This window comes from Semicossyphus pulcher, unplaced genomic scaffold (assembly GCF_022749685.1).
Source record: "Semicossyphus pulcher isolate SPU_LCO1_2020_fin unplaced genomic scaffold, fSemPul1.0.p SCAF_7, whole genome shotgun sequence".
In the NCBI taxonomy this organism is placed as follows: domain Eukaryota; kingdom Metazoa; phylum Chordata; class Actinopteri; order Labriformes; family Labridae; genus Semicossyphus; species Semicossyphus pulcher.
The window spans coordinates 29,071,179-29,096,789 of record NW_027211748.1 but is presented as its reverse complement, the minus strand read 5'-3'; the positions used below and the strand labels follow the sequence as shown (position 1 = coordinate 29,096,789).

The following is a 25,611-nucleotide window of genomic DNA, read 5'->3' as shown; positions in this document are numbered from 1 at the left end:
GGGTGTGAGCTTGTTTTATATTCATTATACGTGCACATTGACCCTTCTTTAATGATTTAGTTCAAGCTGTGGTTGTTTGAGTTTCCATTTGTGTTAGCTTAACTTTGCATAGCATGTTTTTTTTCTTTTCCATTTCCCTTGCTGCAAAGTGCTGACTGTGTACATTATGTGTCCTTTAATACAAATTAAACAGTTTGTAAGGACAGCTGAGAGAAGGAGAGCAGAGAGGTGCCTGTAGTCCATGAAACAGTTCAGGCAACAAAGTTTGGGTACAAAAGCAATCCAACAAAAAGGCTAAAAATACAGTATTTCAGGAACAAATAAAAGGTTTTAGTTATTGCCATAGACATAGTTTACAGTTTATAGTTGGGAAAAGTCTTACTGTGTGTTCCAACCTGAAGCAAAACACATTTTTGTGCAGCATGATTTGCAAAAGTTATTGTGAAACTGAGATTTTCAACACCAAGCAAGAAATTTTAGTGATGTCTCAACATTCTTCTGAGTTCCTGGCGTTGCATCAGAAACACTCCAACCAAAGTATTTTAAATGTTTGTGCATGGACCGTCTTTTCACAAATCTGCACCATGCAGGGGCGGATCCGGAGGGGTTGCCCGGGCCCCCCTTGAAATCTGATTGGCCACAACCAAAATCCTAAACTATGGTTGGCTATCTGCCTCGTCAGAGGCGGGGCTTATTTTAAAATCAACTATTTGGGCTCTTCTGTTTGAGGCCGTAAAGATTTATATGTTGGCACTCTGTTGTGTTACTTTTTAAAGTTAAAAAATATACACAGGAATATAACGTCTTTTTTACATGTTAATGTTAGCAGTCAAAGTAGATCTGATTAGTGGCGATAGAAAGGGTAAATAAATACTATTTATTTGAGTGAGTGTGTGAGGGCACATACTTCATGCCACCCCTGCATAAGGCAGTGCCCCAGTTGGGCCACCCCAGTCTAAAAAGGCTGGATCCGCCCCTGGCATCATGATGTAGGTATTTCGGCATCCATTACACCCGTTCATTACATTTTAATTTTAGCAAAATGCAGTAATTGTATTATTGGCTCATGAGAGAGCTGCTAGCATGAATGTAGACGCTTAGCTTTGTTCATAACTGTCATTCCTCAACAGTAAAAATGTAAGATGTGGATCATTTCTCGCTTTGGTTGCTTTAGAGAAAACTTGCATGCTTAAAATTGAGTGAAAAATACTCTCAAAACACGAAGTGAGAAAAGCGGCAGATTTGAATCATCCCTGCGACAGGGTGTTTCTCACTGCAAGTGTTGAAAGTAGTTTGGTCCTGGCAGAGAGGAGATGCTGTGAGGAAACTGTCCCTGCCTGAACTCCAGTTTACACACTGCTCACAAACATAAGAAGTAAAACCCACACTCGCTTTCGAAATGTTGACCGTCTCCAAGCTGATTCTGGGCTCTGAATATATTCCAACCACAGAGCCTCTGAGCAAATGTTGAAGTCATCTTCAGTAAAATAAAGAGCAGGAGCAAGAAGTAGGCAGAGGGACGCTTGTTAAAGGTTGATCCTGTGGTTGGTGTGAGGCCTGCAGGTTCTGGTCGAACTTCACAAACAGATTCAGCTTCCAGATTTGGAGCCCACTTACCTTTTTTAGGTGTTTCAGGCTCGAGATACACTTTGGGGATGTAGCAGATGGTAATGCGGGAAACTAGACTGTAAAAAGGAAAATACCTCATTGCCAGTCAGTTTGTTAAAAAAAACAGCATGTTGGAAATATAATACATGGACTTCATATGGCAGATAATTTCTTTACTGCTCTATCATCTGTCCCTTATTTCCAGTGTGACCATTAGCACTAAAGCTGTTCACAGGAAACGAGTGTTAACTGCAGGAACTGAAGCTATTACCTAAATATTTGAAGTGTTTTGAAAGAGACATTCCGTTTCATAGTGTATTTTAATTTCCTGCTGTAGTGGGTCAGCTTTCTTGCAGCTGAGTAAATGTAGACCAAACAAATTCAGCAGTCGCTCTTTGGTTCTGCTCTCTGAAGTCCTCCGGATGTATGTCGTCTTTGTGCAGTCGGTGTTAACAGACAACCAGACTCGAATATGGTCCACCAATCTAGTCCAGTCAGGAATAGCAGATTAGCCATACTTTAAGTCAATGGACAGACCCTCTAGTGTAACTGGTTAAAGATCTCTCGAGGTCTCTGAGCTGAGTTCATTTCTCCCACAATGCAACGAGTGACTTGTTCATCCTAATAAACAATACAAAGCCTGCTGCTAAAGGCTTTCGTGGTTCATTTTAAAGTTTCAGCACCAGAAACCATCTATGATGGACCTACAGCACTTTTTAATAAAGAGTAACCTCTCTCTGGATTATAGAAAAATGTCTGAATATTCAGAGGGAGTCTTGTATTGGCCGGATGTGGCTGCAGAATTCCTGCCTCACACATGGTTTCATTTAACCCTGTACAAGCTAACAGCCGTGTTTCACATCATTTCACCATCAAAAAGCAGGAATTTGGCTTTTCTGTTCCTCGCTTACAAGCCGAGTGGGTGTGATGAGGCTGTGATGGGTTCTGTTGTGCTGCTGCCACAACAAGGAGCCACAAACAGGATTGATGATGGCTTCTGGGGTGTTAAATATTTCTTTTATGAGTCTTTTTTAGGGGAAAAATTTGCCTCCTTTGTGATTTTCATTCTCATGTTGTGATATATTTTCTTCAAGCTCACATACTGTATTCATTTGGAGGTCAGAGATCGTTTGCTTATGTCTTGCGAGAACTCAGATTGAGGGTATTGATCATCGCTAAAGGCCATCACGCGTAGCTTTGCATGTTTCTGCTTAATATGTTTGTTTGTTATGTTTTGATTTCTGCAGACGAGTTTCAAACCTTTCTTATAGGAACCAAAAGCATGTTGCACAAACGTATCTCATGCAAATTCCATCCATCCATTATCTGTACCACTAATACTGTTTAGAGTCGCGAGAGGCTGGAGCCTATCCCAGTTGTCATTTAGCAAGAGGCGGGGTTACATCTGGACAGGTCACCAGTCAATCACAGGGCTGACACATAGAGACAGACAACCGTTCACATTCACACATTCGGGCAATTTTAGAGTCACCAGTGAACCTAACGAGCATGTCTTTGGACTGTGGGAGGAAGCCAGAGTACCCGGAGGGAACCCATGCATGCACAGGGAGAACATGCAGACTCCACACAGAAAGGCCTGATTAGGGTTTCTAACCAGGAACCTTCTGTGAGGCGCTAACCTCTGCACCACTGTGCAGCTCTTCATACATCGCATTTTGTCCTGTCTTTAATCAAGATGTTTTGCATGGTCAGAAAAATACATTTTCTAACTGTTTTTTTACCGGCTAAAACGTTTTTTTTTCAACAGATTTCACAAATGTAAAAAGTGTTAAAAAACTTAGCATACCACCAGGCCGTTAGTATTGTTAGTGCATTTTGACTTAATGCACATCCCCTCTGCTATATGATAGAAACTGATTGCACGCTCAGGCTCGATCACGCAGCAGTCTCTGCTCGGTCTGGAAAAACCTTCATGACGAAATTACACCTCATGCATCATGAATTCCAGGTTCCAGCAGACGCTCTCTCTCTTTAAGGCAGAATAATATGTGGCACTGCTCCCTGAGCTGGGTGCTTACGCGCTATGTAACGTCTAATTAAGGGGTTTTAAGGTCTGGAAATTCAATAAGGGGAGCTGAAGTGACGGCAGCAGTTATTATGACGGATAATGTGTATGCACTGTAGAGATGCAGCTACCGTCAGGGACATAATTCACTGAAGGAGCTCCAAAGTTTCTTCATGTCTGGGCTTCTAAAAAGATACGGATGTGATTGCATTTGAATATTTTACCCCAGAGATGTGCTCCACCCTACAACTATGTGAAACTTTTCTCCAAATGAATGTCAGGCTCAGAAATTGTTTCCTAACTCGGTTTGAGAAAGCAGACTAAGTGGATTAAAGAAGAATTCAGTTCTAACAGATGACTGCAGATAAGAGCAGAAAAGAGCTGTTTTTAGAGACAATAATGAAAGAACGTGAAAGCAAGCTCGGCTTCAAAGGAGGTCAAAGGTTACTTATGTCCACCATCATGATGCAAACAGACTGCAGTATTTAAACGTGGAATCTAACGTGAGATATTTAGGCACAAAAAAAAAGTCATTCATGATCTCCACAGCAGGATTCTAATGACCTTTTGATCCCTAGTTTAATACTGCACTGTGTGCTGTATTTCACATATTTTTAATGCTGCTGCCGTGGGGCGTCAGACGAGGAGCATGTGGGTGAAACAGCCTTTGTTTACATTTTTCACTCAATGACTGATGTGTTTAAATGATTAACGAAAGCAGAAAACACAACTTACACGTGAACAGGACAAGAAAAGAGATAATCGGCACCGCTTTGTCCTCACAGGAGCTTTAATTTGGTCACATTCAGCAGTAGAAACAGGAAGTCGTTGGGCTCATAGTGAAGCAGGAGTGTATCATTTTGTAGTATACAGCCAAACATTTAGCTGGCTGTGTTTTCAGAGATAAAAAGTTGTGGGACCTTTATGAAATGTGTAACGCACTACAATTTGTTTATAACCCGAGATATGGGGAGCCAAGCTGGATCCATCTGCAGCAATATGAGACACTGTGAGCAACCGTTCAGGCTGTCCAACATCTGGAAAGTCAGGAGGCGTACGAAAAAGTCCTCTTGGGTTTGTGGTCAGGGGCGATGGATTGCAGGACTTCCACCCAAGTCTGAATTTAATCTCAGAATTTAGATTGATTTATACATTCGGACCTAATCTACCTGCATATATTGTCTATCAGCAAGGGCACACATCTTTAATTGAACCAGTCATATTTACGAGTACTGCGATCAAGTTGTCTTAAAATTATAGGCATGGTCCGACTCTTCTCTGATCAGCTGGTTCCAATTTTAGTTTTTAGTTATTGTAGGTTTTAATTATACAAAGTTCCTGTTTAACATACAGAAGAGCTTTATTTTAATACAGAAATTTGATATTGAAAGCAGCTTTAGCTTTCACTGTGCTGTACCCACGTATACCATCAAATGTGTCTCCACCTTTCACGCCCCCCCACCTGCAGAGCAGCACGTCTCCCTCCTGTCAGTTGAGTGGAACTGACTCTCTCTCTGCTTCTTGTTTGGACAAGCCCCACATGCTCCTCACACCGTCTCCCTCAAACACCTGAGAGCGCCACGCAGAACTTTAAAAAATGACCAGTTTTAAAGGTGAACAATGGATCAAACGGTCACACACCGTTTATCTGATGTCCGACTGCAGGTGTGAGAGTCATTGAATCCTTTTCAACAAGACGTCATGTGACTTCAGAAACATTCAAAGAGGAACCATTCTGCTTTTAAGTGTCTGAGAGGCTTTGATTGTGCATCTATGGACCCTGATACTCAGCTCACTCGGCCCACACTTTGACCAGGCTGACCTGCGTTCGCAGCAGATGGAGAGCAAACACAGACACGTTTATCACGTCTTCTCTGTGTGAGACGTCCTCAGTCCTGCAGGTACTGATGCGTTTCTATTGTCGGAGTCGCATTGTGACAGCTGTGAGTCGCAGACGGCCGTATCAGGCCTTGTGTTGTGCTTTGCTTTAGGAGATAAGCACAGGGCGGCTGATTGGACAGATTAACTATTAACTTTAAGAGGGAGCTGCTTTTATGACCGAGGTTAAAGTGAGTAACCGTCTCACTTTATGTTTACTGTGTTTGAATTCGTCTGGCTCTCATCCAGCCAATGGAGAGCAAGAAGACTGAGACAGATTTCAAATTGAAGCTCTGCAGAGGAAAGAAACCTGAAAGTGCTGTTTGTCTGGGAAATGATCGTTTTCAAACCTTTATTTTAAGGTTTGAAAAGCTCCTTTTTGTCAGACTGGTTATTTGTCTGCATGTTTTCCTCCTTGACACGACTGAGGCAGACGGAGAGTGTCTATTTTTAAACCCTGCAGAGGTTCTTTTTCTGATCTGACACTGAATCGTTGAAAAGCTTCTGCACAACAGGCAGAAGAATTTCTGTTTAAGGGGCAAAGAAACAAAGTGCGAGACTTCAGTGTGCGTCGCTGTGGTGACAGTGAGTGACAGCACAATAGAAACAATGCACACACCAGTGTTTGGTGGGAAACGCAGCCAGGAGGAAGTCAGCGAGTGCAGATTGACCTTGAACCTTTGCCTGCACGCAGCACGGACCAATCAACTCGTAAAGCTTTGTTTGGAACCAATCAGCACGAGTTCAGTGGCTGAGGTCATTCAGATTTGACTGACTGGACACACAGAGTGAGAGCAGGGGATTGTGGGAACTGATTAGGTCGCTGTATTGACTTTTGGAAGGTGTGGGAAAGCCTCACACACACACGAAAACACACACACTTGTAAGTGGTTAAAGTCACGTACACAAACAGTAACACACTGACGGAAACACACACTGTAAACACAATGCACACACACACACACTCGCGTCCATTTAGATAGCATTCAAATGTATTACCACACAATATACTCACAAAGCCATGTGTAAACCTATGCAAACAAGCAATCATAGAATGCACACACACACACACACACACACAAACACACACACACTGACTTAGTGTCTGCTTAGCGTCAGTTTTAAAGGGTCTGATTTCTTTTAAACCCCGCGCAGACACTGAAGGAGGGCTGCAGCTGTTGCTGATGTGTTGCTTTGGCTGCACAACTGCTGTAGACAAGGTCAAAGGTCAGCGTTGGCTACACGGTGTTCACACACTCAGCAGAAAACAACTGGATTAATGCTGCCTATATTTTATCTGTGAGTTTCTCTCTGCTGAGGTTTAACATCAGGAGAATAAATACAGCCTGCAGCTAACAGGGCCAGCTGTTTGCAGGAGCAGCAGACATTCTCAGAGAACATCCTCAGAGTTGTGTCGAGTCACAGTTTTAGTGTTGGCCCTGCAGGCTGTCCTAATGAAGGCTGTGACAGAGAGGCTGGCTGTGGTCGAACACAGGACCGTGTTTGTTACCAGGGAGGAAGTGGAATCTCTCAAACAAGACAGCTGCTCATTCCCGACCCCGCCGGCGTACGAGCGCTCCAAGCACCACAGATCCTCGTCTTACCCGCCCCCCACCCTCCGCCCGCGTCCCACAGAGAGAGAGCATTAGCCACACATGTCGAGGTTACGGAAGGAAAACACGGGCAGGGGAAGGGTCACTGCCTGGGTTTTACTCCCAGAGCGTTCGGGGCAGGAGGTTTGTGTTGGTGTTTTGGTTCTGGCTGGGAGGACGTGTCAGGATCGAGATAAAGGCCAGGAACTTGTGTCTCTCTGGACGTTTGACACATGTGGTCGACTTGATGACCAAGACCTTTTACAGAAGGAAACTGTATGAGGTTGCAGGTTTAAAATCAACCTAAAGAAGCTGAACAGTGATGACATCTTAGGCTGAAATGATGCAGGGAGCAGCTCTGGAGACCTTCTGAACTTTCATTATTTATGCTCCAGTCTTGGTGCATGCTGTCCTATCGAGCTCTGATTCTTGTCACAATGTTTCCTTGAACGCGACGTCTACACACAGAAAATGGTTGCTGCCATAAACCAGGAGGTCATTATGAAGCCGAGATGTTTCCTCAATAAATACAAACATTTATCATGATACGATTTTCTGTTTTGGTTGAGGGAAGCAGGTGGATGAAGTCTGATTTCGAGGATAACGTGACCCAAAAATATTGAAAAACAAAAGGGCCCAGGTTGAGAAAATCCCAGACTTCCCCTTTAATAATCCGACCTGTTGATGTAAGTCAGCCTGTGATGCCCGTGAGAGAGTTTATTCGGGTTTAACTGGAATGAGAAGCTCGGAGGTCTCACTGGTGCAACAGCTGGACCCTGATCCGCAGCTCCCAGTCCCGTCTCTTTAGCGTCTCCCCGCTCATGTGTTGACATTAGCTCGGCCGAGGTCCAGCTTTCCTTTCATGTCTCTGCTTTGGTAGAAAATCCACATCCTACGTTATTTACAAAAGTTGTTGCTTTTGTTCTGAGGGGGTTTTTTCAGGATGTCTTTGGTCCACAAAAGCTGTTATGTGTGAGTCCTGTGAAGTTCCTCGAAGATCACGGTATTTGTTTGTAGAGCCGTCTTGGCACAGTCAAAGCCAAGGAAGATCGGGGAATCTCAAACATTCATGACATCAGGTGGTTGGAAGCCCGACTGGAGGGGATATTGGAGTGGAGAACATAAATAAAGCAGAAAGTACAGGGGAGACTTATCGGTCTGCTCCAGCTCCAAAGCTACCGCTAGCTTCGGGGCTAACCCGCGTCACTTTACACACACAGCAGCGAGCAGGAAGCAAGGCACGGGAGCGTGGCTTCAGTCTCGAGGAGTACGTGGCTTTATTACACACAGCCTCAGTTGTTCTGTTAGTTTCAGTTACCGATAACACTCTCTGCTGATCCGCTCTTGTAACTCATGCGCACAATCACTTCCTGTCTCTCTCGCTAACTTGCTCGACCACCCACACTCACGCACTCAGCTATTCCCAAACAGAGCTACACTTGTAGTACAACACGAAGCTCACGCGGGTTGCCAGGTTGAGGACACTGAACCTACTCGAGCGCAAGACGTGCGCTATGACAATGACAAGCAACAAGTCCTGCACGCCAATTTGTTTCATATCTGGCAACCCGGGGTGATGAAATGGGCAGTTGGCGGGATTAAAGTGTATTAAAGTTAGGAGTGAGAAAGAGTTCATTATCTGGGGGAAAAGTCCAGGACTGCGGCGCTCGTTTTCGTACCTTTAAAGATAGAAAATCCAATAAAAACAACTTTAAGTTCATTTCTTTGGGGTTCTTTTTAGTTTTCTTCGCTTTCCTGTCCTCTCTTTATTTTTTTTAAGTGTAACCAGATATATGCACCTTGCGTCCTCAGTCATTGGCCCACCTAAAGGCAAAAATTCAATCTTTGATGTTCAAATTTCAAGCAATCAGCGGTGATGAATGAGGGAGAGGAGGTGAAGCAGAGGCCTCTGGCACAGAGCCCCAGTTTAGAAATGGGCTAGTAGCTCTGTAGGTCAGTGTTTTTGAGTGTGTGTGTGTGTGTGTGTGTGTGTGTGTGTGTGTGTGTGAGCGTGTGTGTGTGTGTGTGTGTGTGTGTGAAGACGAGAGGGAGGGGAGGGGTGAAGAGGTGGATTAAGGGAGGAGGGAGGGAGTGGACAATAAGATAGTGTGCCACTGTCAGATGCGTCTTTCTCTCCCCTCAGCGGAGAGAGGGCGGGCGGCACACGCTGCACACAAAGAACATGGATCTGTGTGTGTGTGTGTGTGTATGTGTGTGTGTTGGGGGTCTTCGGTGGTTAAAGATCCTTGAAAAGTGTGCTGGTGGGAGGAGGGAGACCCCTCTCTTTCTTTCTTTCTCCACCCAAACTTGATGGGAGCGTCAGATTCCTCTGGTGCTGCACATCAGGAATGTCCATATGGCCTCGGCTGGTAAACAGCACACGCCTCCTCTTTGTTTACGTTACAATGGAACATCTTCCTTTGTTTGGATCCTTTCTGTAGCTTCAAAGAGCCAGACATCGGCCGTGGTCAACATCATAATGAAGGGTGTTCAGTGTGTCTGTTTTTTTACCTATTAATGATTGTATGTATATCCTTAGTTTGAATTTTACTCGAGGATGTTCATGATATATATTGACAGAAGTTAAACCAACAATGTTGAAAGCCCATCTCTCAGAGTTTTCTGCCTTACCTGCTCTGTTTCCATACCTCAATCTTTAAAACAGGCTCAGAAACTTAAAGCGTTGTTGGGGACTATTTTCAGTGGTGGATTAATCCACATTTGGGGCTCTAATCATTGTTGTATGGCCCTGCTCAGGTTAAACCCCTCTTAAAACATACATACAGAGAATAAATGTGTTTGATGCTCAGTCATGACTAAAAAAGAACAAACAAATTGAGGAATAAAATAACACTTGCTGGGGAGATGATCCCTGCATGTCTCTCTGATGTGTCCTTCGTGGACAGCCTTCGTTCTAACTGCCTGCCCTTGAAACTAAAGCCTAAAACATTCTGTGCATGTCTCTGTTCTGGTGTTGGGATCTTCCAGTGTAGTGTTAGCTCTGACTGGCACTACACTCTCTGCTAGCACTGTTGTTGTTCGCTAAGGTCACATGATAAAACATTCAACCAGGACATCAGTTCTTCTTTGCTGCTCTAAAACAAGAAAAGGGCAGTGGCAGACATAATACCTCCATGGTGGCAGCGCAGTGCAGCGAGCTACGCTTCTGGAGCCCAGAAGAAGAATTGATCACCGGTAAAACTAGCTGATTTGTTTCAGGGCTAATAAATGATTGTACCACCAGACTGTTTAAGACTGTTTTGGAGGCCTATCCCAGCTGTCATGTCTCCAAAAATGTCCAAGTTAAATGTTAACAATCTCACAATCAGATGAAACGTTCAAACTTTAATGCACTTTGATATTTAGACGGGGGGACAGTAGCTTTAAATATGAGAAGAGATGTAAGACTCAAGTCTAAGACCGTGATGAATCCCACGCACTTCTTTACAACCTAAACAGAAGTGGTAGAAACTCGTAGCTGAACTGACAAAGAGAACCTTCAAAATGCTTCGCAGAATCTAGATAACATTTTAAGAAGACATCATGAGACCGTCCTCACGTTATGATTGACAGGTTATCTGAGGCATCCTGATTGCGCAGTTGTTCCGCTTCATGCACTGCATGATTGCATCATCCCTGGTTTGATATCACCAAGACACCTGAGCTGCATTTCATTAAGTTCTGTTTCCATGTTTCCTCTGTGCGCACCATCTCTGTGCACAGACAAACAAAAAGAACCTCACAGTTGAACACAGATCTTTTTTGTTCCTCTGCATGATTACATTTTCCTTAAGACACATCATCGATGTAAAGAGAGACGCGACTCTTTCAGACTTTGTGTGATGAAAAGTTGAGTCTCTTTATGAGTTTCCTCTGAGCGTCAGATTTATCTCTCCCCAGGAGATCCCCCGACCTTTTGAATCATGTGGTTTCCCTCTTCAGAGCGGAGAGACGGGGGTTTAGAACAACACGCAGCTCCCCTCTGATCCTCTGCTGACACTGCAGACCTGAGCTTTACCCTCTATCTCTGTGTGTGTGTGTGTGTGTGTGTGTGTGTGTGTGTGTGTGTTTTACTCGCCATCCATTCATCCGCAAACTTTTTCCCAGCCAGGTGCCCCTCTCCGCCACAGAATGAGGGTCAGAGGTCGTTCATATGGCCGGTTCAGAAAGAGGCGGAGCATCTCACAAAAGTGCAGCGTTTGTTTTTCCCATTAGCATTAGCGTGTCACGCTAATGAACGGCGGCACATGTGGCTATGCGATTAAGAGGGGATCCACTCCGAGGGCCCCTCTGCTCTTCAGCTTAGTCATATTTCTTTGCAGAGCTACTGTCCAAGCTTCATATATTTACTTGGTTGTTTCTCTTATTAGCAGAGAGCTAATGTGATTTTAATATTAATAAGACAAAAACAGGAATATGTCATGCTCTCTATCAAAATCTACGCTGTCAGAAAGAAGATTTCTTTGTGCTGCAGTCCCATCCAAAGCCAACAAATATCAAAGACAAACCTCCAAACAAGTTAAGACTCCGACTTTCTCCCTAAATTCCTCACATTCTCCGCTTATTCTCCACAAACTCAGCGGAGCGGGGAAACTCTGGTGATGAAAAATCCAGGTGTCAGCTGGGGGGAAACGGTGTAGCAACCAGGAGCAGTAAAGTGGACAGGTCAGCAGGTAGAGACGTGTTTTCTGGCTCTGTGACTCTGTCGGTCACTAAAGCATCAATAAACATGCAGGTTTACTGGCCTCCTGTGAGACTGCAGCAGGTACGGAGTTCTGAAACCCAACACTGCAGAGTTTTCCATGCCTCCTCTGCAGCTGAGAGCCTCCTATTGGTTAGAAGGAGGCTGATGCCATGGTGACGCCATGGTAACAGCAGATTGGGATGATGTAGCTTCCTTTGTTTTTCCTTGTTGCACATGTAAGATTCACTGTTGAAGCCTCACTCATGTATTGATACATCCCTGCTTGGCTCTTGGAAGTCTTCGGGGTGTGTTTAGTTAGATGGGCGTCGTCATGTGATGCTTGTACTGTGGCTTTTGGTTGGTTGTTTAAACTGTCTGATGTTTTAAACTCTGTCCGAGCATTCATCTGTGTGTTTGAAAATTAGGACCGGTTTTAACATCCAAATGTCTTTGACTCTGAATCATCACATTCAGTTCTTAAAGGGTCATTCCAGTATGTTTAAACCTTGGCCCTATTTTGGAGCCTAAACTACAGAAGCCCTGAGCGGACATGCATCCATACAGTTTTCCTGTGATTCCTGTGAAGTTATTTCCAGTTGTTTTCTCGAGATCTCCACTTATTTATCTCGTCATCTCGAGATAATAAATCTGCACCACCAGATGATCATAACTCGTGTCCCCAGAGCTGCAAAAGCACAAAGCAAACATAGAAACAGTCTCCACTCACCTACATGGCGCGTGGTCTGTAATGTCACAGTGACCAGTCTGTTGTTTTATTTGCTAGATTGACAGAAAATTATCACGAGAAAACCAGCTTTGTTATCTTGAGATAATGAGATAAATAAGTCTTCAGACAACAACCGGAAAACGGAGAAAATATAATGTATGGATGCACGTCCGCTTGGGGCTTCCGTACTTAAGGACGAATGGGGACAAAATCTTTTTGGGTTGCTCCATTAGATGCTTCCAAACGTTATGTTTAGGAGCAAATGTACCCGATAAGAGTAACCGATTACATCACCATCTTCAAAGCCACCAGACTCCACTGACAAAAACAGACTATTTTTGTTGCTAGTCTACAGATACCTCTCTTAGTCAGTCATTATTTTTGGTATTATTTTGTGTTACAAAGATATCGTGTTTGATCCACACGAACAATTTCAGACACCACAGTTGCACAATAACAAAAATAAACTCAGCATGAGGCAGCAGTAGACCAGCAGCTCCTGCATTCTGCAAGGTTAAATCGCTGTTTTTCTCAATGGAGTCTGGTGGATTTGAAGATGAGGCAGTTTAAAGGCTGTTCCTGTGAATAAAAAGGATCTCACTCTTTTGCCAAAGCTCTTTCTCAGTACATATCCTCTCTGTAACGCTGTCAGACATTTCCAATATTCAAATGTGTAATATTGAAACCTCTTTAATATGGATGATCTTCAAATGAACCCTGTTTTTGAAGCATTTAATTGATTTTGTGTGTGTGTGTTTGGATCTGCATTCTTTAAGTACAAGTTACCTCCAGTGATAATCAACTCCTGACAAGTAAAACTAATCATGTCTCTCTTCCTGCAGGGTGACCGGGTGTGGTTACGGGAGGATGAGCAGTACCTCCCCAGCACCGTGTCCTCCTGCTCTGGAGGTGTTGTTGTCTTTGCCACAGACTATGGCCAGGTAAGAACCACGCCCACGACATCCTCATACATCTTTAAAAATTAAAGGTTGAATCTGATCTGATTTAAATTCCTGTCAAATCATTTTTATATAAACTTTTCCTGCATTTTGAACTCGAGCAAAACCATCAATTGCAAAGAACAACACACTGATTTGGTTGTTTTAGTCTGCTGCAAAGCATGTGATGTCCGACCGAACCGCCCCACATAAACAAATCCCCCAGGTTAACTTCTCCTGACATGAAATTAAGTCCATGTTTCCCACATCTCCTGTGATGCTGACAGATTTTTTTCCCTAAACCTCCGAGGGAGCAGAAAGAGACTCTCTCAAGATGTAGTAAATCCCCTGAACCCCATATGGTTCTGCATTACCTCTTTCATCCGCGTGTTGTGAAAACACAGGATATAGGCGAGGTGAAGGACATGTGGAACAGGGGTCACAGTGGGTTTTATAAATGTATGTTTTGGGTTGATTATAAGAATTAACACGAGTCCTTTCAAGCTGCTTCAGAGGCTGGATTTGACACAAGACATTTGGTCGTAGTTATCAGAGATTTCTCCTCTGGAAGGTGTTAAACTCCACACATGTGAACTGACTGTACAGAGTCAGGAGGCCACTTAGAAGTGTATGTCCTCACACGGAGGGGATCTTTAGCTTCTGAAGCTTTGCTTTGACTCCAAACATTAAAGAGATCACGTGGAAGACAGACGGAGCGACCAGCACGTCGTGTCAACACACCTCAGAGTTTCTATGATCTCTGTGCTCTGTAGGAGAGCGGCACAGCTCTGCTATCAGCAGCTTTACGACCCCTTAAACACGCTGAGAGGACCCTTTCTGTTGAGCATCGCAGCACTTTCAAACACCTCGGTTATTTCAGAAGCAGCTTTTAGAAGTTTGACAAAGAGTTTAATTAGTTTTCTTTCATGTAAGGCCGGCGTACACTGGTATTAACATGTGTCCTGGGTGTACAGATCAAGATTAATAATAAACCATCAGTTAATTAAACTCTGTGAGGCAGAGTCTCTGCAGAGAGAATGTGAAGAAAGAAGTAGAATAAAAACCTAAAGAGTGCTGGATCATTGCTCTGATTTGTAAACTTGAACTTGATTGCTGTGACGATCAATAATGTTGACTTGAGTCAAACTAAATGGCTAAACACAGAGCGCCCCCTACAGGCCTGGAGCACTTCTGTTGTGTTGACTGGATTTGCAGCGTTTTTCTTTTGCATGTGTTTTCTGGGTGTGTGTGTTTTTGACTTTGCATCCTTTCTGTATTTGCAGCGCGTTTGAAGATAATGCATTTCTTCTGGCCTTCTGCAGCATCATTTGCAGCGCGTTTTCATCGTTGCATGTGTGTTTTAATTTGCATTGTGTCCAAATTCGCAGCCTGTTTCTTCTAGGGCCTTCACTTCGAACCTGGTGAAATATTAAGAGTTCAAACTGTAATGATGTGATCGAATTCAAAATTGAAGCGCAGCAGAAAACGCTTGCCCAAGAACAAATAAGTAATGTGCTGTCCAGAGTCCCAGAATGCTGTCACATTTAAAGTAGTGTGCCTTGTGTTCCAACAGATGTTAATAATACGCGGCCTTGTTGTTCTGCTCCAGGGCCGAAGCTGTAGCTAGCTTCGGGGCTATCTCCTGTCACTTTAATACGCCAGCAGCGTACCTAAACTGATCAGTTTTTTCTCTGCTCTGCTGCTTAATGTTTGATTTAATTCAAACAAATTCATTATCACGTTGAATTAGTTCAAACTTGATTTTTGGGAAAGTGACAGCCCTAGTTTCTTCTAATGGCAACTCTTTGGGCCGTTGCCCTTGCCGGCCGACCTAGCTCTGACCGTCTTAAACTGCCTCCCTTAAACTATTTTAGCACTAAGGGTGAGGATACTTATCCTCAGCTCAGCCATGAGAACCAGCGTTACTGTAGAGTGTTCTCCTGGCACGATGCAAATGGTTTTCTCCTGAACAGGAGGGCATGAAAAAAGGCTTTGTTGACGTGTTTGGTTTGCATGTTCTCACAAACCACAGTAAGCAGCTCTTTATTTAGCAGCTCATTGATGCTGTTTGTTCTCGTATCTTTTCCCTCTCTCTAAATAGCACTGAATATGTTTGTATCTTTCCTGTCTTGAAGTTTGATGTCAGTGCTCTCTAATGTATAAAAATATGAGCCAACACTTTCCTACTTTTTGCCCGAGCTGAACTGAGTTTAAATAGTAACTACCACAGTTTGTCCAGTTTGACCGGAGCCTTAAAAAGCCACCAAACAACAACCTGCATGAACTGTGTGGGTGGATTTACTCTCCGCTCCCGTCCTGCGCTGACAGCTCTCACAAAGACTTCCTGTGTAGACGGTGAGCAGCGGAGGGTCACTACCAGAAGACGGCCTGTAAATGTGAGCGCTGAGGGATTTAGGGTCATGTTGAGCCGGCGTATTGTCCTTCAGATTTACTGGCAGATTAAGGCATTCTTATCTCCTGGTTTCAACTAACTCAGAGACTCTGTTCCACCTGCTGCTCACTGAAGCTAATGAGCCTCCCATCGGAGGTTTGTAGGCCGAACAGTCACGGAAATATGATGTTTATAATCATGTGCATGGAAACAAATCAGTCAGCACGACCACATTATGTAAAGGTGGTACAAATGACTCTTGTAGTCGTAGTTTTGATGCTTAAATCCAACATAAAATCCGTCACATTACAGTTTTATTTAAGCGACAGAACTACTTGGTTCGATTGAGGAACTAGATTGTGGTTTTCGCTAAAATAAGGTTCATAAATATTGTAATAAAAGGAGGAAGAAGGTCGTGTTTTGTAAATGACATTACGTATTACCAGAACATTTTCTCCTCCCCCTTTCTTTTTTAATCACTTCTTGTTTCTTCTCAAAAATCCCCTCATCTCTGTTTTGGCTCTTTTTGTTTGTTCGTCCCTTTTTTGTCTCTTCTTTTATTGATTTTCTTCTGCTTTGACTTTACTGCTTTTTACTACTAGTTTAGTTTTCTGAAGTCTCTTCCTGTTCCTTCTGTCTCTATGTTTGTGTCTCTTATCTTCTCGTTTTGTTTATTAGATCTATTGAATATCTCCATGTCCCTGATCTGTATTTTCTCTCGTGTCTCACGCCCTTCTTTTGTAACGAAGCTCCTCCGTCATGCAGCCTTTGATAGTTTAAATTGGACCAAGCAACGCCGGCGTGAAGCCGCCCCAGTGTGTGAATTTACAGCGTTCTAGCATTGTAGAAGCAAAACTTACGCAGATGCTGTTTTGCCTGTGGCTTTTTTTTTTTTAAGGTTATTTTTTTTGGCTTTTGCCTTTATTAGATAGGACAGATGAAGTGAGACAGGAAATGTGGGGAGTACAGAGCGGGAGTTGACATGCACCAAACAGATCGGCAGGCCAGGAGTCGAACCTGCGATCAGTGCGTCGAGGAGCGCCCCACCGTTTCTCCTCTGTTAAGGCTCTGGCCCCTTTCACACTGTCAGTTCAAGGCGGGATTATTACGCCTCTGTCACCTTCTGTCTTTTGTGTAAAACACGAGGCGGTATAGTGGGGTGAAGTCGTTCCGCCTCTGAGCCGACATCGGGGGTAGTAACAGAGGCGTAACAGTTTTTACGTTACGTTTCTGTGGAAGCTGAACGTGGCGACGTGTAAACAAACAGCGCGTGCTTCACATACACACACACACGGCGCTGTTCCGCCCTGCCGCCTCCGCTGTTTACACTGAAGCACGTTCACCTCTGTTTTGCCTCTATAACCCTCAGTGCCGGCTCAGAGGCGGAGCGACTTCAGCCCACCGTTACACCTCCGTGTGTTTTACATAGAAGACGTTTTCTTCTTTAAGTTTATATTTCATTGTCTCATCTCCTCTCCTCAATTTAAATTCTCCTGTACTTTCTATCTTGTATTTCCTGTTCTTCATTCGCAGTTAAACAGCCCGGACGATCACGTGTTCAGTGTTTACAAATGGCAGGTTGATGCTGGTCCAGATGGAGCGGACGCTTTTTATTTGCTGAGCTCAGAGTTTGGAAATACAGGCAGCAGAAGAGCGTCAATCTGTTTAAGAGCTTAAAGCATTAGCAGCTCAAAATCATTTTTACTCAGAGCAGCAAAGAGACAAGTGTCAAGTGGAAGGACCATCCTGTAACAGAAAAGTCACAGGTTCGATCCCCGGAACAGACGAGAAGTGTGTGTGTGTGCGCCCCTGAGCAAAGCAAGTGAAGCTGCTCACTTTGTTTAATCCTGACCGCAGAATACAAAAAGTCTGTTCTTATTGATTTGTGTGGGCATGCATGTGTGTGTGTGTGTGTGTGTATGTGTGTGTGAGTGTGCCAGCCGTCTGTTGTGTGTAACTGGAGATGAATGTCACCTGTTCAGTTTGGAGCAGATGTTGCTCTGTGTGAGGAAAGTCAGGACTGACCAATCAGAGAAGAACACAAATATAAACCACACCCACTTCTCTGTGTGCGTGTGCGTGTGTGTGTGTGTGTGTGTGTGTGTGTGTGTGTGTGATCAGGACAGTCGTACTGATACTGGTGTCATCACTTCTTAAACAACACTCAGCCCTATGAAGCAGCTCAAAGGGCCAAGTTCCATTTCTTTCCTGGGGGGCTTTTAATGTGAAACTTCACTGCAGGAAGTGTTCCTAACAGCATCATTATATTGTGGGAATAAAATAGATTTATCAGAAATTAAATTAACTGGAATTAAACGGATTAAAAGGATATTCTTGATCCTGTGAGGATGATTTTGCTGCGACTCAGGACAAACTTTGTATCCCTGTGAAACACTTGAATATTGTGTGTTTAGCTCTTTTGTCGTCGCAGTTTTAAAGGAACTTGAATTTGTAGAATAAGTGTGAGTCTGCGTGTCGTCGCAGGTCGCAGGGTTCCTCTCGTCTTGCTCGGGTTTCAGTGTTTTCGACGGTGCAGACAGTCTCCTCCTCCTGCGCTGACTGCAGGACAATGCAGCGGGAGATGAATGGTGATTCAAAGAGCAGCTGCTGCTTTTGATGATGATGATATGTGAGGCTTGAGGCGGGCCGAGGGTTACCTGTTCAGCTCTGTGACAGACAGAGTGAGGGGCAGCGAGGGGGTGCGAGGGCTCAGCTTTCCCTCCTAATGACACAAAATGAAACGTTTCAGCTCTGCTGCTTAGACAAACTGGTGCTGGAATGAAAGTCAGAGTGGTTATTAAATGTTACTGAAGCGATTAGACGCTGCAGACTTTTGCTCTCTTGGTATGAGCTGCTGACACACCTGAGGGGATCTCTGCCACACTGTGAGTTCAAGGTTTGCTGGCTGTTCAAGTACAAGGATGCAATTCCGAGCAGCGGTCGAACATCGATCCAATTTTGTCGGAGCGGAGTTTGATAAACAGACTGAATGAGTAATAGATAACAAAGACCTAACCACCGTAACATCTTCACTGGTTACTAACCCAGTCTCCGGAGCGTTTGTGACGTCAGACGGTGACGCAGCAGAAACGAGACCGACAGGAGGATACTTCACTGGCAATGGGAAAAGAGACAATCGGCATCTATAAGCAGGTCTTCCCGGGTCTGAAAAACCTGCGTCAGCGCACTCACTTTGCTTGGAAAGAGGTATAAGGTGCTATACCTCGTAGGCTTTATAAACCACATGATCCTGAGCAAATGCAGGTGAAACTGTCTCGGTTGAATCAGCAGTACAGCAACAGTTTTCAGCACGAAAACATGGAGGCGGGATGAGGAAGCTCACATCGGAGCCTCGTTAGAACGGATCAGCAACACGTTCGTCTCCATCATGCAGCGTTCCAGAGATATTAAAGAAACTGTGAAAGATGTCCGCTCATGTTTATACGACATTGAAATATATTTTGAATATCAAAGAAGTGAGTTCGGGGGCATAAATGACTTCACGCGTGCGGGGAAATTGGGGGAATGTGCGTGAATTATCGTGATCGCAGCTTCCTGGAGGGACTGGTGAACGGGTCGAAGATAATTATAAGCATCAATAATTAACTGCTGGATATTCCCTGATAATTAACATTTAACGGTATTTCTTTATGAAAATATTCAAACTCAACTGACAGACGAGTACAGTGCTAAAGTACTGATATCAGCCGTCAAGAATCCAGACTGGATGAATCTACTTTGTGTAACATTTCTTGTTAAGAGTCTAATTGGCTGAACGTTTATGTGCATTCATCTTCCTGATCCACGTAAGTAAGAACAACAAACTCCATCCTGACTGATCCAGGAACAGAGCCTGTTGATCCGAGGGTACAGCCGTGACCCCGCCTCCTCCTCCTCCTCCTCCTCCTCTGCAGTGATGCTGTCTAATGGCTTTGTTTCATAGAGATTTACTCCAGTTAGCATCTGTCGCTAGGCTTAGCGCCCCCGGGCCCCACGGCTTTATCTTCACGCAGACAACTGGACCGGTTAGAAACCTAATTAGGCCAAAGCCAGAGGACAGACCTGTCCTCTATAGAGGCCTGCTGGGACGGACCCTGTAATGCTGCGAGAGCTGTCCATGACAAACAGAGAGAGGGAGACAGATTGTATCCAACGAAAGTTCCTCAGGTCCATAAATCTGCACAAAGCCTTGTCCACAGACTCTACTGAGTCCTCACGACAAATAACTTTTGCTACGCTAATGCCTAGCATCCACCACACCGCCATTTTGCAGCCCGTTAAACTGAGAGTTTGGGTTTCACCTTAGTGAGCAAGAGGAGACTTTTGTGAACGATGCCACACTCACTTGCCGATTGCATCAGTTGTGGTGTGTCCTTCCCTGACTTGTTCCTATTACGTGACCTTTTTGCAGAAGAAAGCCAACACTACCAGCCTCGACTTGCAGCAGCTACGTGTACCTGAGTGGTCATGTGATACGCGGTGTGTGGAGAGATTAGTCCTGAAATGGTGCAGAAACTCTTGTCTGTGTTTACAGTAGCTAACTGTCCTCTTAGGACTCCTGGGCCCTCTGCACATGTCGACTGTTGAGTGTAAACAGTGTTTATATTGGACTAGTCTAACAAGTCAGTTATCTTCCTGTAACTGTCAACGTCTCAGCGAGGTTAAAGAGTTTGCTCTTTAAACAGCTCATTTCTTGAGGGCCAGTTTGGGTTGCTGCAACAGAGTTCAGAAAGGAACCGATTTGAAATGATGGACATATTTATCAAACTCTAGCTCAGTTTTATTCTCAGGCGTCTTTATAATTGCTTTAGTTATAAACCCATCAGAATGCGCAGGTTGTGAACGCAGCCTTTATGATGCCTGCTGAAAAGACTCGATGACATTTCATCCGCCTGAAAGACGTTTCTGTGACGCTCAGTCTCCCCTGAAGCGTCACTGTAGCTGGAATGTAAAAAATGAAGCTTGGCAGGGTGCTGAGGGGAGATTTTGGTCTTAGTGTGTGTGTGTGTGTGTGTGTGTGTGTGTGTGTGTGCGTGTGGTAGGGGGGTTGTTGTGCCGAGGGTCAGATGCGATTGACTCCTCAGACAGAGGCTGGCTTTCTCTTGGAAAAGTCGCACTGAGCTGCTCGGGGACAGCGGGTCAACAACCAGCTACAGACAACTCCAGAGTTCTGTCTCTTTCTGCTTGTGTGTGTGTGTGTGTGTGTGTGTGTGTGTGTGTGTGTGTGTGTGTGTGTGTTTGTACAAACCAGATTTTTAGCTTGTTCTTGTTGGTGTTCTTCCTTGTAGTTAAACCTCTTTATGTAGCATAGTTCATGCTTGGAACCAGACTATTTTAAACCCACAGAGGAAGAAAAAGGCGCCAGACGTAGGGCCAGAAAACCTGAACAGTGAGAGTGTTTTTGTTGGACAATCAAATCAGTGTCTCCTCATATAAAGGTTTTGCGTGTAATCCTATAATTGTCCAACACATTCGTCAAATATAGACGCTTTGTTGCGGACAATGTAGCCGGGTTTCCTCCGTGAAACTCCTGCCTTGTTTGACCCATCCAGCGCCTCCCATCGCCTCAGAACGGCCTCTTCAGGTTTCCAACAAACTTTTTTTTATTCCTCCAAACTTGTCTCTCCATTTTCTGGTTTTATTCTGTAATCCTGGAGACTGAAACTGTTTGAATAAAAAGGGAAAATCCCCATTTAGTTAGGCATGAGAACCTGAAGTGTAAATACACCTGGGACGAAGACGAGTAAGCAGACATGTTTTTACTTTGAACGGTCACAGGCGTAAAAAGGTTTGAAACAACTGAATCATGGAGCTGAAATAGAAGTCAGACCAGTGCCGCTGTGTGTGTGACTGATTATTCTTTGTGGTGTTTCTGTTTGTGGAAAAAGGCTGAGACAGCACCGGCTTTGGCTGCTCTCCTGCTTCCACCCAGAAGCCAGCTCGGTTAAAGTATGACGGTGTAAAAACTGCTGTCTGCTGAGACATTTGATCTTCTTCTGTTGAACCTCTGTGATGCTGCAGGGACGGATCATTATAAAGGACCCTCCCCTCGGTGATCTCCTCCTGCAGGCTGCAGACCTCCTGCAGAGTGGTGATAATTTGGGGTCTTCTCTTAATTAACCTCACCGACTCTTCCTTTGCATGACTGGACTATCCTGTGCTTACAAAGACCTTTTTGTATGTCTGCATGGACAAATATATCCTTATTCTCGTGTATCTTTGTGATGTAGCGAAGTTAAGTGCTTCTTTGCCATAAAATTGGATGATATTTTGGTAATTCTAGTGATTAAACTGTCTTTCTGATTGCCTGAGCTATAGACTGGATAAAAAGATGGCCGACATGACAGCACCCTAAAGTGAAGCCAAACCCTCTCTGTCGCCCCCTCCTGACTGGCTGCAGTATAGCTCATAAAGCCCGCCTCCTCCATGTTAACAGATGGGACATGAGTCAAACTGTAAAATCAAAATACACGTCAAACACATTTTTCTCAAACATGGTTTCTGTCATTATAGTTATTTCTTATCATGCTGATTTATGTCCAAGTGTTCATTTTTCTCACAAGTTTACTTTTAATTAGTTATTTGATGCTATAAAAAGGGGGTGTGGCCTCATGATTGACAGCTCTGTTGACAAATGGGGCTCCTGCAGCGTTCTGTTCCCGAGTAGCAGAGTAGAGGAGGAACGGCGAGAGAAGACGTAACTAACACTAACACTACAGTCAGTGAACTTTCCATCAGCGTGAATATCTGCTTCAGACCGACACAAGAAGCTGTTCTGCTGCAGACTGAGCCCACCTGAGGGCTCCAACACGCCAAGGACACCTGAGGGCTCCGACACGCTCCGGGGGGTATTTTGGCTTTATTTTTGTACAATGAGAGGAGGTGGAGACGTGTCGTCCATCTTTATTTACAGTCACTGGCCTGACCGATAGCCCACGCCATTCAGCCTTCAAGTAAGCTCGTACGGTTTGGTTTACATTGAAGTTAGTTGAAAGCCTGGTGCGTCTCATGCCATCGCCTCAAAAAGACGTCTCACGATTATATGGATTTTACACGGATCATTGTGCACTACTTTTTGGCCGTGAATGAGAACAGCGTGATTTTTCCACCTTAACTCTCTGAGTGTCTAAAGCTGATTCAGGACGTTTAATATCTTACCGTTACCGTTACATAAGATAGACTGTACTTTCTGTGATGCTGGTGTTAATGTTGAGACTTGTTGTAAATTGTTTTGACTCCAGTTTGAACTCCTCTGTGACGTGACATCAGCCTTTAGAGGCCTGAAGGAAACTCAAGCATCAAACACTTCAGCAAGTCTAAACCATTTCGTCCTTAATAAAGTAGATTGATTACGTTTGGGTCTCGTCTGCGCAGTCAGTGATAAGTTCAGCCACGTCAGGACACAGTAGCACAGACTGATGCTCTCTGCTGTATCAGGCTGAAAGGAGACAAGGTCTTTTCATCAGTTATCTCTGGTTTTGACTCGTCGACTTCACAGAGAGTTATTCAGCCTTGTCCTCAGACGCAGAGGATAAGCAGCCGTCTGCCCCTGACGTGTTTCGTCTTACCAGCCCAGGGTCGTGTTTTCCTTCAGCTGTCTGCCATATGTCACCTGTGTGGAAGGAGACGTGTAATACGAGCTGAAGGTTAATGTTCTGCCCACAGGATACAATTAATGTTACATAAACATACGATCAGCCAGAGGAGGCAAGTACGTACCTGTGTACAGAGGTTCTGCCCCCATTTTTACAGACTTTAGTCTTTACTTCTTCCCTTCTCAGAGTCTTCCTCCATCTCTTCTGTTTTTTTGTCACCTTTCTGCTTTCTTTCTTTTCTAACGTCTGTCTTTTTCTTATTTCTTCCTCCTTTTCTTTCGGCCTTTTGTCCTTTTCTTCATTTCTCTTTTTGAATGATCTAAAAGCATCCATCCATCATCTACACCGCTTCTCCTGTTCGGGGTCGTGGGATGGCTGGAGCCTATCCCAGCTGTCAGTGGGCGAGAGGCGGGGTTACACCTGGGCTGATCGCCTGTCAATCACAGGGCTGACACATAGACACAGACAACCTTTCACGCTCACATTCACACCTACGGGCAATTCACGAGTCACCAGTGAACCTAACGAGCATGTCTTTGGACTGTGGGAGGAAGCCGGAGTACCCGAAGAGAACCCACGCGTGCACGGGGAGAACATGCACACTCCACACAGAAAGGTCCACTATGTCTGAACCGGGAATCAAACCAAGAACTGTCTACCTTTGAGACATCAACTGTGAAAGTTGAGCCTTATTTCCAACCATTGATTCACTGTTTCAGAGAAGTTTGAGCTTTTTTAATGTTCACTCTTAATATCACAACTTGCTGTTTGCTGTGTCAGCCACAGCACTGCTCCAGTCTTCCTTCTCACTTCACTCTCCTCCTGTAACGTGAGATCTGACCTGTCAGTCAGGATGCTCCCTGCTGTAAATCATACAGTTAAACTGTTTGACCAATCAGAGCGAGGCTGTTAGCACCAAGAGATCCAGTACCTGACTTTATCACTGCTGTCAAAGTTTAAACGCCCGGCTGTATATCACATCGTCCTCCTCTGAAGAGGCTGACACCTGAGCGTCCTCTCAGTCTCATGATTTATCGGCTTTTCAAGACTTGATCAGGGCCACAGCCTTTGAACACCACATTAGTTGACGGTGGCACATACCGTGGTAAAATAACTGCCGACTCTTGAAGCTACAAGTTTTATTCCAGCAGTTAGTCAGGGCATTTTGACAGTTTTATCTGACTTGACCTGAAACTGAAACTGTTCAGATTATTTTTTCACATCATGTATAATGTGTCTTAATGGGACGCAATGAACAAGTCAATATGGCTGTAGTCTTGAAGATAAGCCAAAGGTAACCTGTAGAATTAGATCAACCAAAAGTGTTACCCTGGATGGTTGAAAATTTAATTTAATGGACGCACGAGAAAATGTGAAAGCTCAAGTGGGTAGCATTAAAGACCAAAGATGTGTGAGTGGATCACAACTCCTACTGTTAGAAAACACACCACATGCACGCGCTTGCAAAGGAGTTAGAGCATTATAACAATAACTTTATTTTTACTAGAGTTTACAAGGTGTTTTAACAAACAAGCAGTCACCAACACAGTAGGTAACAGAAGAACCTGAACAACATGGCCGACACAGCAAGACAATACAAAATCATAGTCAGTATGCAGGTAAAGCAAGAGGACAAAAGATGTCAGGGCTTGGGTTCAAATAAATACTTGTGTAAGTTAAGTTGTGTATGTACTAAATGTTTGGTACGTACATCGATGATACGTTACTTACTGTGCATAAAGTAAGTACATTAATGGTGCCAACATGTTATTTTAACACATAGCATGCTGCTATCATGTAGCACAGTGTTCAGAAGTATCAAGTATATCTGTGAGACCGCTCGGTGCAGTTTCCTCCCTGAGCTGTTTTCTATCATACATATACACTGCGATGTTTTACTTAAAGTTGTTTTGTTTGCTGTCATCTGGGAAGTCAGGTCTTCTGCTCATCCAGGATGAGAGTGTCAGTGAAGTTAAGTTCTTTACATCCATGAAGAGCTGCTAGTTGTGTTTACTCATGCAGAGGAAGAGCTCAATCTAAACATGAGGATGTAAAGCTTGTGGTCTGAAGTCCGACTCTGGCCTCCAACCGGTGAACAAATGAGCCACAGCCGGACCAGACTCCAAGAGGAAGTGGACACGCACCAACTGCAGCGTAAACAACTCTGCAGG

The 25,611-nt window shown here is 44.2% G+C and overlaps 1 protein-coding gene across 1 annotated transcript in view; it reads left to right on the top strand.

Annotated features, from left to right (window-relative positions):
- The window catches only part of myo10 (myosin X), a 122,103-nt gene that overhangs the window by 23,498 nt on the left and 72,994 nt on the right, over positions 1–25,611 (top strand). Inside the window, exon 2 of the mRNA XM_069684645.1 lies at positions 13,358–13,456. Coding sequence (XP_069540746.1) covers positions 13,358–13,456 — 99 coding nt within the window. The remainder of the gene's footprint in view (positions 1–13,357; positions 13,457–25,611) is intronic.